At 43.1% G+C, this 15,829-nt stretch overlaps 2 protein-coding genes across 11 annotated transcripts in view; both read left to right on the forward strand.

Moving 5' to 3' along the window:
* The window catches only part of COMMD3 (COMM domain containing 3), a 459,390-nt gene extending 458,425 nt beyond the window's left edge, over positions 1–965 (forward strand). For all 6 annotated transcript variants that reach the window (XM_050804076.1, XM_050804077.1, XM_050804079.1 and 3 more), the window contains exon 9: positions 596–965. In XM_050804076.1, coding sequence (XP_050660033.1) covers positions 596–655 — 60 coding nt within the window. In that variant the 3' untranslated portion in view covers positions 656–965. The remainder of the gene's footprint in view (positions 1–595) is intronic.
* Positions 966–1,730: 765 nt separating this feature from the next.
* On the forward strand, positions 1,731–11,927 carry BMI1 (BMI1 proto-oncogene, polycomb ring finger). 5 transcript variants are annotated; one of them, XM_050804066.1, is made up of 10 exons: positions 1,731–2,378; positions 7,085–7,215; positions 7,543–7,639; positions 8,252–8,307; positions 8,400–8,450; positions 8,607–8,715; positions 8,791–8,836; positions 9,260–9,358; positions 9,712–9,792; positions 9,877–11,927. In XM_050804066.1, exons 2-10 carry the CDS (start codon positions 7,104–7,106, stop codon positions 10,204–10,206), a joined length of 981 nt encoding a protein of 326 aa, XP_050660023.1. In that variant the 5' UTR covers positions 1,731–2,378; positions 7,085–7,103; the 3' UTR covers positions 10,207–11,927. The 5 variants fall into 5 exon arrangements, with proteins under 5 accessions (XP_050660023.1, XP_050660025.1, XP_050660027.1 ...); XM_050804068.1 differs by lacking the exon at positions 1,731–2,378 and adding an exon at positions 2,751–2,856; XM_050804070.1 differs by lacking the exon at positions 1,731–2,378 and adding an exon at positions 6,297–6,379.
* Positions 11,928–15,829: the final 3,902 nt, after the last annotated feature.

Here is a 15,829-nt window from a genome sequence, read left to right on the forward strand (position 1 = left end):
TCTTTGCTTTCAGAAATTGAATTAAACTGTCAAAATTGGATTTTGAAACCGTGGTTTTAATGACTTTTTATAAAGGGGGAAGTATACATAACATTCTAAAACTGTTTTTATTGCCCATTTAAGACTGGGGAAATTCAAAACTACATTGATTAGTGGATATGGCAACGAATTTATTTCATAGCTCTTAAAAAATGAAGATCATTACTGGAAATTTAAGTGAAATTGAATTTTTCAAAGGCATCTTCTGCAGAGCCGTTTTAATGTAACTGTGAATCAAACTTTAAACTTTCAGAAAATGTATATACAGCATAACCTTTGTTAGATAACTTGAGAAAATTCAGATGTACCTGGGCGGTTAAGGATTCGGTTAGAAATCATGTTTCAGTGTGAGGGCAAATAACCGATTTGAACATGAGATATTTCTGAGGAAACGCTTCTTTTGACCGATAGTAGTTTGTCAAAGGTTAAAATCTTGTTGAATTTTAAACTTGTTTGGAAGATGTGTCCTGAATTTTTTTCTTGCATCTTTCTTGAACTTGGATACTTCTTTCCATGTTTTATCCTAAAAACGTGGTATTGTATACACGTCTTTTAGGACTTGGTGGGGAAACTTAAAGATGCTTCGAAAAGCCTGGAAAGAGCAACTCAGTTGTAACTTGGGGAAGTTAACGATCCGCCCGAGTGCAGAGGAAAACCAGAAACGCCTTGCCTTGAGCTGAACCACCGTTTGTGCGAGCTGGATGTTCTTTTCAGTAGAAAAGAATTTTCCTTTTGAATTTATACCATTCATCAATTTTGACACTTTAAAAAACACGTGTGAAAGGGTTAAGAGGGAAAGATACTGCCCAAGTATTGAATCGTTTAGTACTAACTGTCCATTTATTCTATTTTGATCTTTTTCAAGTCTTCTGAAAGGAAGTAGACAGTATTACACCCTGAATAAATAAGGTGTTGTTTTCCACAAAGAGTGATGATATTTTGTTTGGATCTGAATTCGTGTGTTAATTATTACTTTGTGTGAAGCTAGATAGGAGTAGTGTGAACTTTTAACGATAGCCTTTTCTCAGGATTAAAGTTAAACAAGGAGGAAAGGATGCGATCCCCCCGGGTCTGTCGCAGAACCCTGCTTCGGGACTCTGGGGGCGGGGGCGGGCGCGGGCGGCTGCGCGGCCCGTTACCTGCGCCCGAGGGCTCGCCCACATCCCGACCCTCGGCCGCCGGGTCCTGGCCCGGCGCGGAGCCCCTGCCCGGAGCCAGCCGTCGCCCGCGCGCGCCCCGCCTCGGCCGCCGGCGGGCGGGGAAGAGGCCGGCGCGGCCGCGGGCGGGCGGGCAAGGGCGGGCGCTGTTGTTTCTGCGAGCCCAACTCGGGCGCAGGTTCCGCGCCGCGGCGCCTGAGCCTGGGCCGCAGCCCGCGGGGCCGGCCGGGGGACGGCGGCCGGGGGACGTATGCGCCCCGGGAGGAGGCGGGCGGCCGGGAGAAAGAAAGAACGGGGGGCGGGGTGGACTGCGCGGCGTGCGGGGCCGGAGTGGCGGCCGCGCGGAGCAAGGCGGCGCGTGTGGCGCTGTGGAGAAATGTCTCCACCGCCGCGGCGCGGGGCGAGGGAGGGGGCCGGGCGCGCGGCGCAGAGGGGAGGGGGCGGCCACGGGCCTGACTACACCGACACTAATTCCCAGGCCGCCCTTAAGGAATGAGGGGAGCACGTGACCCGCTGGGGGGGCGGCGGGGGGAGGGGGCGGGCGGACTCCGAGCCATTTTGGAGCCGGTGTCAGTTTCCACTCTGCCTTCAGCGGTGCATTTTTTTCCACCCTCCCCTCCCCCTCCTCCCCTCCCCCCGCTCGCACGCACACACACGGCGCCCCCCGCCCGCCCGCCTCCCCCACAGCAACTATGAAATAATCGTAGTATGAGAAGCAGAGATCGGGGCGAGACAATGGGGATGTGGGCGCGGGAGTCCCGCTCCGGCTTAGCAGCACCTCCCAGCCCCGCAGAATAAAACCGATCGCGCCCCCTCCGCGCGCGCCCTCCCCCGAGTGCGGAGCGGGAGGAGGCGGCGGCGGCCGAGGAGGAGGAGGAGGAGGAGGAGGAGGAGGCCCCGGAGGAGGAGGCGTTGGAGGTCGAGGCGGAGGCGGAGGAGGAGGAGGCCGAGGCGCCGGAGGAGGCCGAGGCGCCGGAGCAGGAGGAGGCCGGTCGGAGGCGGCATGAGGCGAGCGCGGCGGCCGCGGCTGCTCGGGGCCGCGCTGGTTGCCCATTGACAGCGGCGTCTGCAGCTCGCTTCAAGATGGCCGCTTGGCTCGCATTCATTTTCTGCTGAACGACTTTTAACTTTCATTGTCTTTTCCGCCCGCTTCGATCGCCTCGCGCCGGCTGCTCTTTCCGGGTACGTAGGAGGCGAGGCGCCCCCGGGACTGGGCTGGGGGCCGGCGGGGGCCGCGCGGGGCTCGGGGCGGCCGCGGGTGGAAGGGGAGCCCCCCCCGCGCCCCGGCCGCGCCGCCGGGAGGGCGCTGACAGCGTGGGCGCCCGGCCCCGCGCCCCGCGCCGCCCGCCTCGCGCCCGCCGGCCCCGCGCGCAGCCCGCCCCGCGCCCGCGAGCGCGCGCCCGCCGCCGCCCGCCGACTCCCGCGGCGCCGGGGGACCGACCCGCAGCCCGCGCCGCGCCGCCGCCGCCAGCAGGGCTCGGCGCCGCTCCAGCCGCCGCCGCCCCCGCTCAGCCCCGGCGCGCCGCGCGCGGCCCCACGTTTTAGTTCCCCGCTACCCCGGGCGCCCCTCCGCACCCTCGCGACGCACATGGCCCCCAAGAGGAGCACTCGTATTTCCAGCTTCGGCGGCTCTCCCGGCCGCAGCGCCCTTTGTTGAGAGGTAGATTTGGATGAAACGGGGACGGGATCCTGAAATCGGGAGCTGCTTGGGTCAAGTGGCTTCCCTCCTCTCCCGAAGAAAGGGCTCTGGAGGGGCTCCAGCCCCCAGAGAACGCCCCCATTTTATAGGGACGGGTTGCGTGGGAGGCGGCCAACCCGCCAAGGTGGGTGTTAGGCTGGAGAGAGCCCCGACAAAAATGTTATTAACTTAAGTTGGGGGGACACTTGTGTGAGATTGGATGGCTGGTAAGATGGCGGTTCCCAGTTGTTTCCAAGGTCTCCTGCATTTGTGTTTAAAATGCTAAAGTTTTCAAGGTGTTGTGTGTTGGGAGACTTGGATGAGCGCTCTAAACATCACTTGGGAGGTGCTCCCTGGGAAGTGGACATTTCAAATTTGGAGCTTTTTGTGGAGTGAAGATGGTGACTGGACGTTAGCCTTGCTGGAGGCTTCCTTTCTCACTACTACTTTCTCTCCTTTTTCTTTTTTCCCCTTTTGGAGACTGCAACTTTTCTCTCGACTTCTACGTAGAAGGGATGCACTCAGCATCATGACTCCAGTCCACTACCTTTTATAGGTTTTGCTAAATGTCAGCATAGGTCATTTGGCAAAGGGATGCTTTAGAAAGGAGCACTGAAAAGTTGATTGCATATGTTTACGCAGTCATTTGGGCTTGACAGCAATATGGCATGATCTTTTTCCCAGAGATTTACAGTTAATAATTGGAAGTAAACAAGTAGAGAGACTTTGATCATTACCAATTGCAGTAAAAGGATTTAGTGGGCTTAGTGGTCACGGTTCAATATATGAAAGAGAAGTATGTATTAACCCCTTCCCTTAATGTGGGCAAAATTCCGAGCATATTTATCCAAATGCAAGTGTAGGTTGGTGGTGTGTACAACATTATGAGTAGTTCAACGTGTATTTTATAGGAACCTTAACTCCCATGTTCTGGAAACACATTATAAGCTCCACGAAAGAGTTGATACTTAAGGATGCAAATTATTGACAGTATATAACAAGTTATGAGACTCTATATGTTAACATTTGAGTTTTAAGTAGACTGATCAGAAATCCTTGGGGTTGATTTTGTAAACAAAATTATAATTTTTTAGATTTGAGTTAATTCCATACATCATGAAATAACCTACTTGTGTGAGTCTTATGCCTAGTAAAAGTATCTTTAAAGCCATATACAAGTCACTGTGTATGCATGTATACACTTAAAGCTTTTGTAAGAAAATTAAGCATTTAACTGTACATGATAAGTCCATTAATACTCTATCACTAATTTCTTGGATGTATGTTAAGTGTGCAGATAGGCAAATTTCTCTCCAGGAGTCAAATTAACCCCAACTTTACCCATGCTTATGTTGGGCTGTGAACCCCAACTGGGGCTATGGAGTTCATTTGCATTTCTTAGATTGCAATAGGCAAGTTGATGGTTAACACTAGAACTTGCTTCTGTTTTCCTTCATTTTGACATTCCTGGTGTTAGGCCTCCACCTAAAAACTGACAGCCCCAACTGAGTGTGTTACAATGGCAAGTTTTAATGGTTGAGTATTTTTACCATAATATGTTTGGTGCATTTTTGCTTGCTTAACTGGCACTTTCTAGGTTGGAACCTGGAAGGTTTTCACTTCTGTGGTGGAAGAGATTGTTTCTCAAATATTATCAAGGCACGTCAAACACTTTGGAAGTCTTCCTTAGGTTGCCACTACTTTCAAATAGTATAAAAACATAAAGAACTGATTTTTATATAAGTAACAGTGATATTTATTAGCATTATAAATGGTCACAGGATTGTGACCAAATTTTTCTGAACTGAGGTAGAGGAATTCTGTGAATTAAGATTTAAGATGAATTTGAAAGACTTTTGGTCAAGTACATGTGACTTAAATGCTGAAAGCAAACCGGTAGATAACCCTCCACTGAGGTTTGATTGTTCTCCTTGTTAATACTTGTGTTTGTGTGGCGTTGGTTTTCTGCAAGGTAGAGGAGAAATAAAGGCAGCTATTTTTATTGGAGCCCCTTCATGAACTTTGTGATCAGTGGTTTTTTAGTGCAGTATGCTTTCACAGGCAAACAGAAGTATTACCTCACTATCTTTCTAGGAAAGATCCTGTGGTTTCAGAAGGAGAATTTTCTTTAAGCACCAAGAAGGCTGTTCTTTAATTTACCAAGTACAATTTGATTTAAATATTGCTACTCTTTAGGGACATTGCTCTACCTGCAACTCCTCTATGCCCCGCTTAGATTTATGTTAACATGTTGACAGTATTCTCCAAAACAAGTAATCCAAAGATAACTGAGTCGTCACACCAGAAGTTTTCTGGTAGAGGTCGCCAGTTGCCACTGTGGTCACTTTCATAAGAGAGGCTTTGTTTTGTTTTTTACCATTTTCTTGAGGTTAGCTCTTAATTTCAGCCATTGAGCTGTGTTGATTGGTGTTTCCCTTTACTGCGTTAATACACCTTAGGAATTAAAACCGCAGGTACATCTTACTGCAGGTTTCAAAAGGTCCTGGATTTCCATTCAAGGAAGATTTAAAAGTGTACTTCAGTGAGGTCTGAAAGCTTAGTCTTGTATCAGGTTCTGAAATGAATGAAGGAGGGGGGTTGAAGTTTATGTTTTAAGAATACTACACGAAGTAATTGACTTCCCTGACTGTCGGCTGGTGTATTGTTGCTGACAGTTCCCCATTGTGACTTTCCTGTAATAGAGATACCTGTTGGGAATATCATTTCATCGTATGGGGGGGTTTACATTTGTTTTTCTCTTCTGTCGCTGCTATGGGTTGACAAGCTGTTGATTTAGCGTTGGGAATGGGCTGGTCACATGGTTCTGTACATGTTGTCACTATCGTACTGATTAAAGTACTTTTTCTTGCCCCCAGCATAGTTTGTTCAAATAAAACACTGGGCTTTGCCCCCTCTTCTTCTTGTAAAACAGATTTCAGTTTTCAGCCTTTCCAAAACTTTGTATCGCTCATTTGATCTACAGGAGAGCGTCACATTAGAGAAAGAAGTTTTAAAGAGGTTCGGTTCAATAAACATCTCTGCAATTTGAGCCCTGACGGTTTCGGGCTAAGTGCACAGTTGGCAATTCTCAAAAAATCCCTTCGTGAAATTTCTGACCTAGTGATTGCAGACAGGACAGACCGAGGGAGTCGAGATCTGAAACCAGCTCTGCGCACCAAGTCGACGTGGAAAGAGGCTCCCGGAGTGTCCGAAATGGCCGGGAGTGCGGTTTGCATTTTCCTTTCGCGGGCGCTGCCGCAGGCTCCCGGGTCCCCGCCGCCCAGGACTTGGTCCCCAGTCCCCGCTCCCCAGCTCCCCAGCGCCGTGGCCTCGTGGGGCCGCCCCGCCCCCGCGGCGTCGCCGCACCCACCCCGCCCCCGCGCCGGCCCCGCCCCCGCGGCGCGCCGCCCCTCCCCCGCCCGCCGCCCCGCACGCCCGCCGAGGCTCGGGGCTCGGGCCGGGCTCCGCGCGGAGTTGCAGCGGTGGCCGGATGCCAAGTGTAAGTGTAAGTTGCTATGGAAACCCCGACCGAGGCGAGTTCCGAATCCGGAGCGAGATGGAGCCCCGGGCGCCGCCGGATCCGCCCCTCGCATCCCGGCCCCCGGGCGTCCGCCGCGCTCAGGCCCCGGCCCAGGCCGACTGGAGGTGCTCCTCCTGCAGCCCCGGCACCCGGCTCCGGAAATGCCAGGGATGCAGGGAGGGCAGAATTGTTTTCCCTGCGCGTCGCGTAAAAACGTGCCAGGTTCTGCTTGCTGGAACCGTCTAAAACAACCGGAACCCCGGGATTTTCGCTTGCAGATTCTTGAGGAAGTTTTATAATAAATTTGGAGAGCTGGAACAAGCCCTAGTGGTTGGTAAATATCCGCGGGGATTGTGTGGCGTCTGCAGCAGCCTTGGGGCTGCTGGGCTGGAGGACAAATGGAAGAAAGAGACCCTAATACGCTCAGCTCCCAGCCCCCACCCCAGACCTTTTCTTCTTCCTACAGGAATGATCTGAAAGACCAGAAGTAACGTTAGTTGGATCCTTTTTCATCAGTTTGGTAGAAGTGATTCCGATCTGATGAGTAAATTCCTTCTGTAGAAACGTTGGGACAGCCCAGCTGTACAGTGTTAAATGGGTTTTCTGAATTCAGTGTTTCAGGGTGTGTGATTACTAGATGATCTCCATTCTTGTTCTGTGAATTATGGCTATTATTTCTGTGTCTTGCAGGATTTTTTATCAAGCAGAAATGCATCGAACAACGAGAATCAAGATCACTGAGCTAAATCCCCACCTGATGTGTGTGCTTTGTGGAGGGTACTTCATTGATGCCACAACCATAATAGAATGTCTACATTCCTGTAAGTACCAAGCTTTAGTTCTCTTTTGTATCATGTGTATTTTACAGTTCGACCTGAAATTTGAAAACTATTAATGATTCCTGCAATCTGTGGGAATGTTGGTTCAAAGTGAAGTCATATTCTTCTCTTGCATATAATGACTTTTTGTTAATATGTATTGTATTACAAGCATGCAGTATATGTGTTCTCAGGGTATGAATTAGTTTATTTAGTTGGAAATGCTTTTCGGCATTTACCTCCTTGTTTCTACTAGTTCTCGGTTTCTGACACCAATGCTTTATCCACTCATTTCTAAACATAAAAAAACTTTACATGTTCTACTTCTAGTCTGTAAAACGTGTATTGTTCGTTACCTGGAGACCAGCAAGTATTGTCCTATTTGTGATGTCCAAGTTCACAAAACCAGACCACTACTGAATATAAGGTAGGAAACTGTTTAAATTCCTTGTTTGTAATTGTTATTGAAGTTGTATAATTTACTGAAGGCTACCCTCTTTATTTCTTCACAGAAAATTTACTCTTGAATACATACCTAATATGTGTGTGCTTTGTGGAGGGTAGCCGTTTAATTTCTTGCCATGTTAATGGTGACCAAGTTTAGACAAAGTTTAGTATAGACAAGTGATTTTAAGATTTTTTTTTCTAACTGTCCTTTACAAATTGAATTAGTTAATCTTTTTTGCATTGCTTTATGGACTTCATGACAGGCAAGAATAAATATTTAAAAGGGCTTCCATTCTTTCCTCTTCATTCTCTATTCATATTAGCTTAATTTAGTAACTTGAAAGGCACACTTCTCTTGACTTAGCAAATGTGAGGAATTTATTAGTGAATATAAAATATTTTTCTACTGATTTAAAAAGTGCTATATACAGAGAACTTTTATTCTCAGTTAATTTTTATCTTGTCAATATAGTTATAGACAGCATCACAATAAAGTAAAATACTATAGCATGAAAAAAGACTGCAGAAACATACGAACATTTTTAGTTCTTGCCATCTTAATTCATAGTTTTCTATTTTAATTCTTTTTCAGGTCAGATAAAACTCTTCAAGATATTGTATACAAATTAGTTCCAGGGCTTTTCAAAAGTGAGTAACTTGCTTAGAAAGTGAATTTAAAGAGATTATTCATTAGTTCTTTGTGTTATGCCAAATGTTTACATCTTTTTTTCCCCATTCAGATGAAATGAAGAGAAGAAGGGATTTTTATGCAGCTCATCCTTCTGCTGATGGTAAACCTTTTAGGGGAGGGAAGACATTTTATTTGGGGGGAGAGCTTATCTAGGAATTAAAATTATTGAAATAGACTTAACCACTTCCATCCTCTTATATATAAAATATATTAGGTATCTAATTTTTAAAAATTACATTTCACTATATCATTATAGCTGCCAATGGCTCTAATGAAGATAGAGGAGAGGTTGCAGATGAAGATAAGAGAATTATAACTGATGATGAGATAATAAGCTTATCCATTGAATTCTTTGACCAGAACAGGTAAAATCTTTAGGCAATCTATTTTATGGTAATGTTTTATTAGATTATTTCACTAATAAATTTTCTGTTTCTTAGATTGGATCGGAAAGTAAACAAAGACAAAGAGAAATCTAAGGAGGAGGTATGTTTCATGTTACAAAAACATAGAAGAAACATTGTTTGGATTCCAGATTTTATCAGGGATTGTGTTGCCCTTTAGAATATTCGGCTGTTAAATAGAAGAAAATGGTCATGTTTAATGTTTAAGAAACGTCTACATGTGATATTTAATAATTAGAATTTATTTTATGTATGATTGTTAGTCTCACAAAATATTTTAAATAGTTCACAGTTAATACTTTGGTATGCTTGAAGTTTGCTTATTATATTAGGAATCTGTTCATTTAGTATTTATAATGATAGTAAACTCAAAGTAATTAGTTGAGAGGTTGGTCACCTCCAATTTTGTTTGATACTAGTATCTTTTATCATATTAAAGCAATCAAATTGAAACTTCGTATCTGAAAGTAACTGAAAAAAGTTACTTTTCTAAATGTACTTTTAGGTGAATGATAAAAGATATTTACGATGCCCAGCAGCAATGACTGTGATGCACTTAAGAAAGTTTCTCAGAAGTAAAATGGACATACCTAATACTTTCCAGGTATCTACTTTTATATTCTTCTTGCATTTTATATAGATTTTACAGTTTTAATTACATTTTTCACTTTGAATTTTGAACCCAAAAAAGCAATAGGAAAAAAATGTTAAGTTAGTGCTAAAGTTGAAATTTATCTTAAAACATTTGGTATGCGTTCTCTTTTATGCTATGAAAACAAATCCCTTAACACTCTCTGGAAATATTTTTTTCCTCATTTGAAGTTTCAGAAGGAGTCTTTCTTTGTTAAAATGTTTAGAGAATGTGCTTTTTAAAGCACTTTTGGATTATATTTAAATGACAAAAAATGTAGATTTACCTTTGTTCTTTTGTTACCTAATAAAAATATTTTTCACTAGATTGATGTCATGTATGAGGAGGAACCTTTAAAGGATTATTATACACTAATGGATATTGCCTACATTTATACCTGGAGAAGGGTAAGTAGCATGTCTGTTGTTAGATTATGATGGTAAACTATATTTAAATAATTAAGAGTAATTTTTTTCCTTTTAACTTTGTAGAATGGTCCACTTCCTTTGAAATACAGAGTTCGACCTACTTGTAAAAGAATGAAGATCAGTCATCAGAGAGATGGACTGACAAATGCTGGAGAACTGGAAAGTGACTCTGGGAGTGACAAGGCCAACAGCCCAGCAGGAGGTATTCCCTCCACCTCTTCTTGTTTGCCTAGCCCCAGTACTCCAGTGCAGTCTCCTCATCCACAGTTTCCTCACATTTCCAGTACTATGAATGGAACCAGCAACAGCCCCAGCGGTAACCACCAATCTTCTTTTGCCAATAGACCTCGAAAATCATCAGTAAATGGGTCATCAGCAACTTCTTCTGGTTGATACCTGAGACTGTTAAGGAAAAAAATTTTAAACCCCTGATTTATATAGATATCTTCATGCCATTACAGCTTTATAGATGCTAATACATGTGACTATCGTCCAATTTGCTTTCTTTTGTAGTGACATTAAATTTGGCTATAAAAGATGGACTACATGTGATATTCCTATGGACGTTAATTGAAAAGAAAGATTGTTGTTACAAAGAATTGGTTTCTTGGAAAGCAGGCAAGACTTTTTCTCTGTGTTAGGAAAGATGGGAAATGGTTTCTGTAACCATTGTTTGGATTTGGAAATACTCTGCAGTGGACATAAGCATTGGGCCATAGTTTGTTAATCTCAACTAACGCCTACATTACATTCTCCTTGATTGTTCTTGTTATTATGCTGTTTTGTGAACCTGTAGAAAACAAGTGCTTTTTATCTTGAAATTCAACCAACGGAAAGAATATGCATAGAATAATGCATTCTATGTAGCCATGTCACTGTGAATAACGATTTCTTGCATATTTAGCCATTTTGACTCCTGTTTGATTTATACTTCTCTGTTGCTACGCAAAACCGATCAAAGAAAAGTGAACTTCAGTTTTACAATCTGTATGCCTAAAAGCGGGTACTACCGTTTATTTTACTGACTTGTTTAAATGATTCGCTTTTGTAAGAATCAGATGGCATTATGCTTGTTGTACAATGCCATATTGGTATATGACATAACAGGAAACAGTATTGTATGATATATTTATAAATGCTATAAAGAAATATTGTGTTTCATGCATTCAGAAATGATTGTTAAAATTCTCCTAACTGGTTCGACCTTTGCAGATACCCATAACCTATGTTTAGCGTTGCTTACCAGCAAATAATATTTTTAATGTGGATATCTAATTCTGAAGTCTGTTCCATTAGAAGCAATTGGCACATCTTTCTATACTTTCTATACTTTTCTTTATATACTTTTCTCCAATAATACATGTTTACTTTAAAAATTGCTGCAGTAAAGAAAAACCTTTAACTTTAGCGTGTTAATTTTCCATTGGCTATGATGGAATTAATATTGTATTTTAAAAATGCATATTGATCACTGTAATTCTAAAACAATTTTTTAAATAAACCAGCAAGTTGCTGAAAGAAGGCTTTTTATCTTAAAGTTATTTTAATATGTGGTATAGCAGGAATTTCAAATTTAAGAGTTGCTTTTACAGTTAACAATGGAATATGCCTTCTCTGCTATGTCTGGAAGTAGAAGCTATTTATTATAAGCTTCTACAGGTATTTTTAAATAGAGCAAGCATGTTGAATTTAAAATATGAATAACCCCACCCAACAATTTTCAATTTGTTTTTTGCTTTGGTCGAACTTGGTGTGTGTTCATCACCCATCAGTTATTTGTGAGGGTGTTTATTCTATATGAATATTGTTTCATGTTTGTATGGGAAAATTGTAGCTAAACATTTCATTGTCCCCAGTCTGCAAAAGAAGCACAATTCTATTGCTTTGTCTTGCTTATAGTCATTAAATCATTACTTTTACATATATTGCTGTTACTTTTGCTTTCTTTAAAGATATAGTAAAGGATGTTTTATGAAGTCACAAAATACATATATTTTTATTTTGACCTAAATTTGTACAGTCCCATTGTAAGTGTTGTTTCTAATTATAGATGTAAAATGAAATTTCATTTGTAATTGGAAAAAATCCAATAAAAAGGATATTCATTTAGAAAATAGCTAAGATCTTTAATAAAAATTTGATATGAAAAGCACAATGTGCAGAAGTTTTGGAAACCCTATAGAGGATTACAACAGGTAAACATTAAAGAGAATACATTGCTGTCTTATAGTGATGTTGCTAAGAAGTACGTGCTTTGTTGTAAAACTGCTTGAAAGCCCATTGAAAGATGTATCTGTTTATTTACAATCTTTGAAGTAAAAGTTACCAATGTTTGCCAATTTTGGTGAATTTAACTCATTTTCTAGGCTCTAAGTTTTTCATGATGTTTAAGACAAAAGTTAATGGAAGTGTGATATTTTTACTTTGGATGATCATTTATATAAAGAATGAAAAAATATTTTTAAAAGGCTAAAAACTTTAAATGCTAGTGGACTGTCATTTGATTTACATAAAACCAAGTTATAAGATCAACATGGAATTCAAACTTTACATCTCAATTGCTTTATGATGGATTTTTGAAATTGCTTATTAATCAGATACTGCAGTTATGGCTTACTTAGCACTATTTAACCATATGTGAAAATGTTACTTAGTTGAAAAGATTTTTTTCTCCTCAATTAGAAAATGGCATAAGCTTAAAAGTACATTTCAGCCAAAATTTTTTCTATGAATGAAAGATGTTTTGTATTCTTAAATAAGCAGCTATTACAGTTTGACAATTAAGATTAAAAACGTTTGCTAAATTAATATGTTAGAAAATTTCAACCTTATGAAAACCCATATCAAAAGCTGCTAACTTTGTAACTTTTAGTAGCCAAAGCAGGGTACAGGAAAAGTCAGCTTTAAGTTTGACTTTTGCTTCTGAAAATATTCTAGAACACAAAGTTAGTGCTAACAAAATGTTTCAGAGAAAATGCCTAAATTGATTTTACAGATTTTTAGCTTAAATGCAAAGAGAAAAATGAGGCTGGTTGCTGTTGTGTAAATAGTGATCTATCTTGGTTTACACATGCATACCACTTTACAAGTACTTTTTGCTTTTAAAATTGCCGGCCGTTAATTGCACTGCATTGAAGAAACAACTGCCCTTCAGTTGTCTTAACCTGCCAACCATATTGCTATTTCCATATCCAGTTCTGATACTATTTGGACCTCTGGAGGGAAAATGCAACTGGCAGAATAAGCTGCTAGGGACTTTCCTTCATCCTTTCCTCTTTTCTGAATATTTTGAAGGTGCAGTTAATTTGTGAAATCTTGTTACACTCATTGTATGGGCCTATTAAGGTTTTGTTACGAAAACAATAGGAACTTAAATACCCATGTGAAATGCGCCTTACATTGACCAACACGAAAGGAGGACGTTTGGTATTTTAAAATACTTTATTTTGTGGTATCTTTTGAGGGGATAGGATTTACTTTTAGAAACAATCTGCACATGGAATCCAGTCTCTTAAAATCCTGGGGTGAAGCAATTGTTAATTTTTCCATTTCTCTTTGTATTTTAAAGGTTTGATAAATGAGATCTTTTTCTTCCTAATGCATGAAGAATGATAGTTGGAAATTCTGATTTAATTTAACTTAGTTGGAATGGAGGCTCCATAAGATTTTTAAAATACTTTGGCTGTTTTCCCCACACAGTCTTCATTGCGTTTTATCCAAAACAAAAGGGTCTTGATCAAATTATATGAAAAACGCCTAGACATCATTTTAGATCTGTGCTGCATCTAACAGTATACTAATTAAACCCTTTTCAAAAACTGTCTATGCCTTTAAGACACTAATGTGGTGCAAAAATCACTGAACCCAGCTCCAACTTAAAGCTCTTGAGATACAGCATTTCACTTGAGGATGTTTCTTCATGTACAAAATGAACACTAACACAGGTAATACTTTGGAAGGTTGCTCTAAAAAAATTATGACTCCTCAAAAAAAAAAAAAAAAAAAAAAAGCCCTTGAGGTAAATTAGCACTACAGAATTCAGAGCGAGGAGCCGTCTCCAGTTCTTTACAAGGAATAGAAGGAGATATCCACATATTACAGCCTTGCAGCGAATCAGATTTGGAAATACCCACCGCGAAGACCTTGAGCCAGCCGATCTCCCTGCAAATCTCAAGATCGCCCAGTTTTGATTATGAAAGTCTCCGAAAATGTTTACACAGTTGAGTGTTTCCTGTTTCCGCAGTTAATTTTTTTTAACGTTTTTTCTTCTTTTGGTTCTTGAAACGGATTTCCTTTATTTGCACCAGTTTCTTTTTCTTAGTGTGCAATTTCTAGAGGTCTCACATGAAGAACTTCACTATCAACTCTGTCTTCATCAAGTCGACGACATCAGAAGTCATGTCATATTTATCACTGGAAAGGCTCCTCTGTAGAACTCTTGTGAGAAGTGTTCTGGAGAAGTTCAAGTGGAAAACTCATTCGGAAGTCGCTTTAGCCCTCCAAATAAATAGTAAGAGCTTCATAAAAACTTCCAACAAAGGAGTTAAAACTACTCTCATTCTTCAGCCCCTAGCCTTTAACAATGTCCCTTCCGAGACAATTCGAAGTTACTTTCAAAAGTAGCAGGTGTTGTTCCCTACCCTTCAGTAAAATGCTACTTCTTGCTCTAATTGTCGGGTCATCATGGAATGCAAACTTCACCGTGGACGTGATTTCAACGTTGGTGCGGATTTGGAGATCTCCAACTCTGTCCTAAATTAGCCGGAACTCAAGTTGAGAGAAGAGGCTGCAGACCCGGGTGATAGGGAAGCGCGTCGGAAAGTGGGATGCCAGGAATGGGATGGTGGCCGAGACGGACACCGAGGTTAGTGCAGGTGGAGAAGTCGGTCCAGGAGCCCAAGTCACAGGTCCGAAGTCCTCAGGAGTGGAAGATCTTTCAACTAAGCCAGAGAGAGGGGCGTGGACCATAAAGCTCAGGCGAGGGTGATTAGGGTGGGAAACCCCCACGGCATTCCAAAAAAACAGGTTTCTTAGGTTCTAGTGCCCGGTGGAAAGGGCACAGTACACTGGCCTGGAGGAAATCACCTGACTTCTTCTCACAAGCGCTGCCTCCCTGGTAAGGGAGACCTTTATCAAAAAGATACCTTAAAGAAGCAACCGCCCCTCTCTTTTTCCTTATTTTCTAATTAGCATCTCACAGAGTAGGGGAAAGAGCTACAACCCAGTCCCCTGCTCGGAACTGCGCCACCCCGGTTCGGCCCTGCTGGGCGCGCGAGCCAAGGCCGCGGGGCACCGGGAGGCCATTTTGCGCGTGCGCTGCTCGCCTCGCGCCGCCCTCGGCTCTGCGGACTCGGATCCCGCCAAATTTGAAAGCGAGATTGTCAGGCCCTAAGGGGCTTGAGGGGCGGGGGAACGACGTCGCTCTCCAAAGTTGGACCCCGTGGCGAGCGGCGGCTACAGCCGGGTGCGCGCCGCCTCCGGACGTGCTCCCCCTTCCCGCCGAAGCCCTCCACAGCGGCGGGCCGAGGCGCAGCGACGGGTCCCTGTCCCCCGAGCTCAGCGCGGGCAGGAAAACGACCCGCACTCGGGGAGGCAGCGGCTTCGCGGACAGAGCCCACGGGAGCGCGCCCTACCAGGAGCCAGGCCCGATAATCACCTTTCTTTGTCCTCCTCCCTCTTCGAGTCCTATCAATGCCCTTTCTCCTTAAGGAACGAGGTGTCCTTGGAGTTTGGGGTTTTGTTGAATGATTTTAAATAAAATCATTAAGTTATAAAGTGGCCACCCTGAAGGTTCCCGAAAGCGACTTCATGTCTGTGACTGGAAAGGCCTAGGGGAGAGGGTCCTCCCGCTGGGCTTGTTTAATAGAACACACTCGAATCCCCTGGGAAAGAGCCTTGATCGGGTGACAGGGCTGAGGAGGGGTGGCTGCGCGGCGGGAATCTCAAGATCTGGGCAAAGGCTCTTATCTCGGAACGCGAAGGCGACGCCAAAATAGGTCCCCGGACAAGGCGACCC

This window comes from Macaca thibetana, chromosome 9 (assembly GCF_024542745.1).
Source record: "Macaca thibetana thibetana isolate TM-01 chromosome 9, ASM2454274v1, whole genome shotgun sequence".
In the NCBI taxonomy this organism is placed as follows: Eukaryota; Metazoa; Chordata; class Mammalia; order Primates; family Cercopithecidae; genus Macaca; species Macaca thibetana.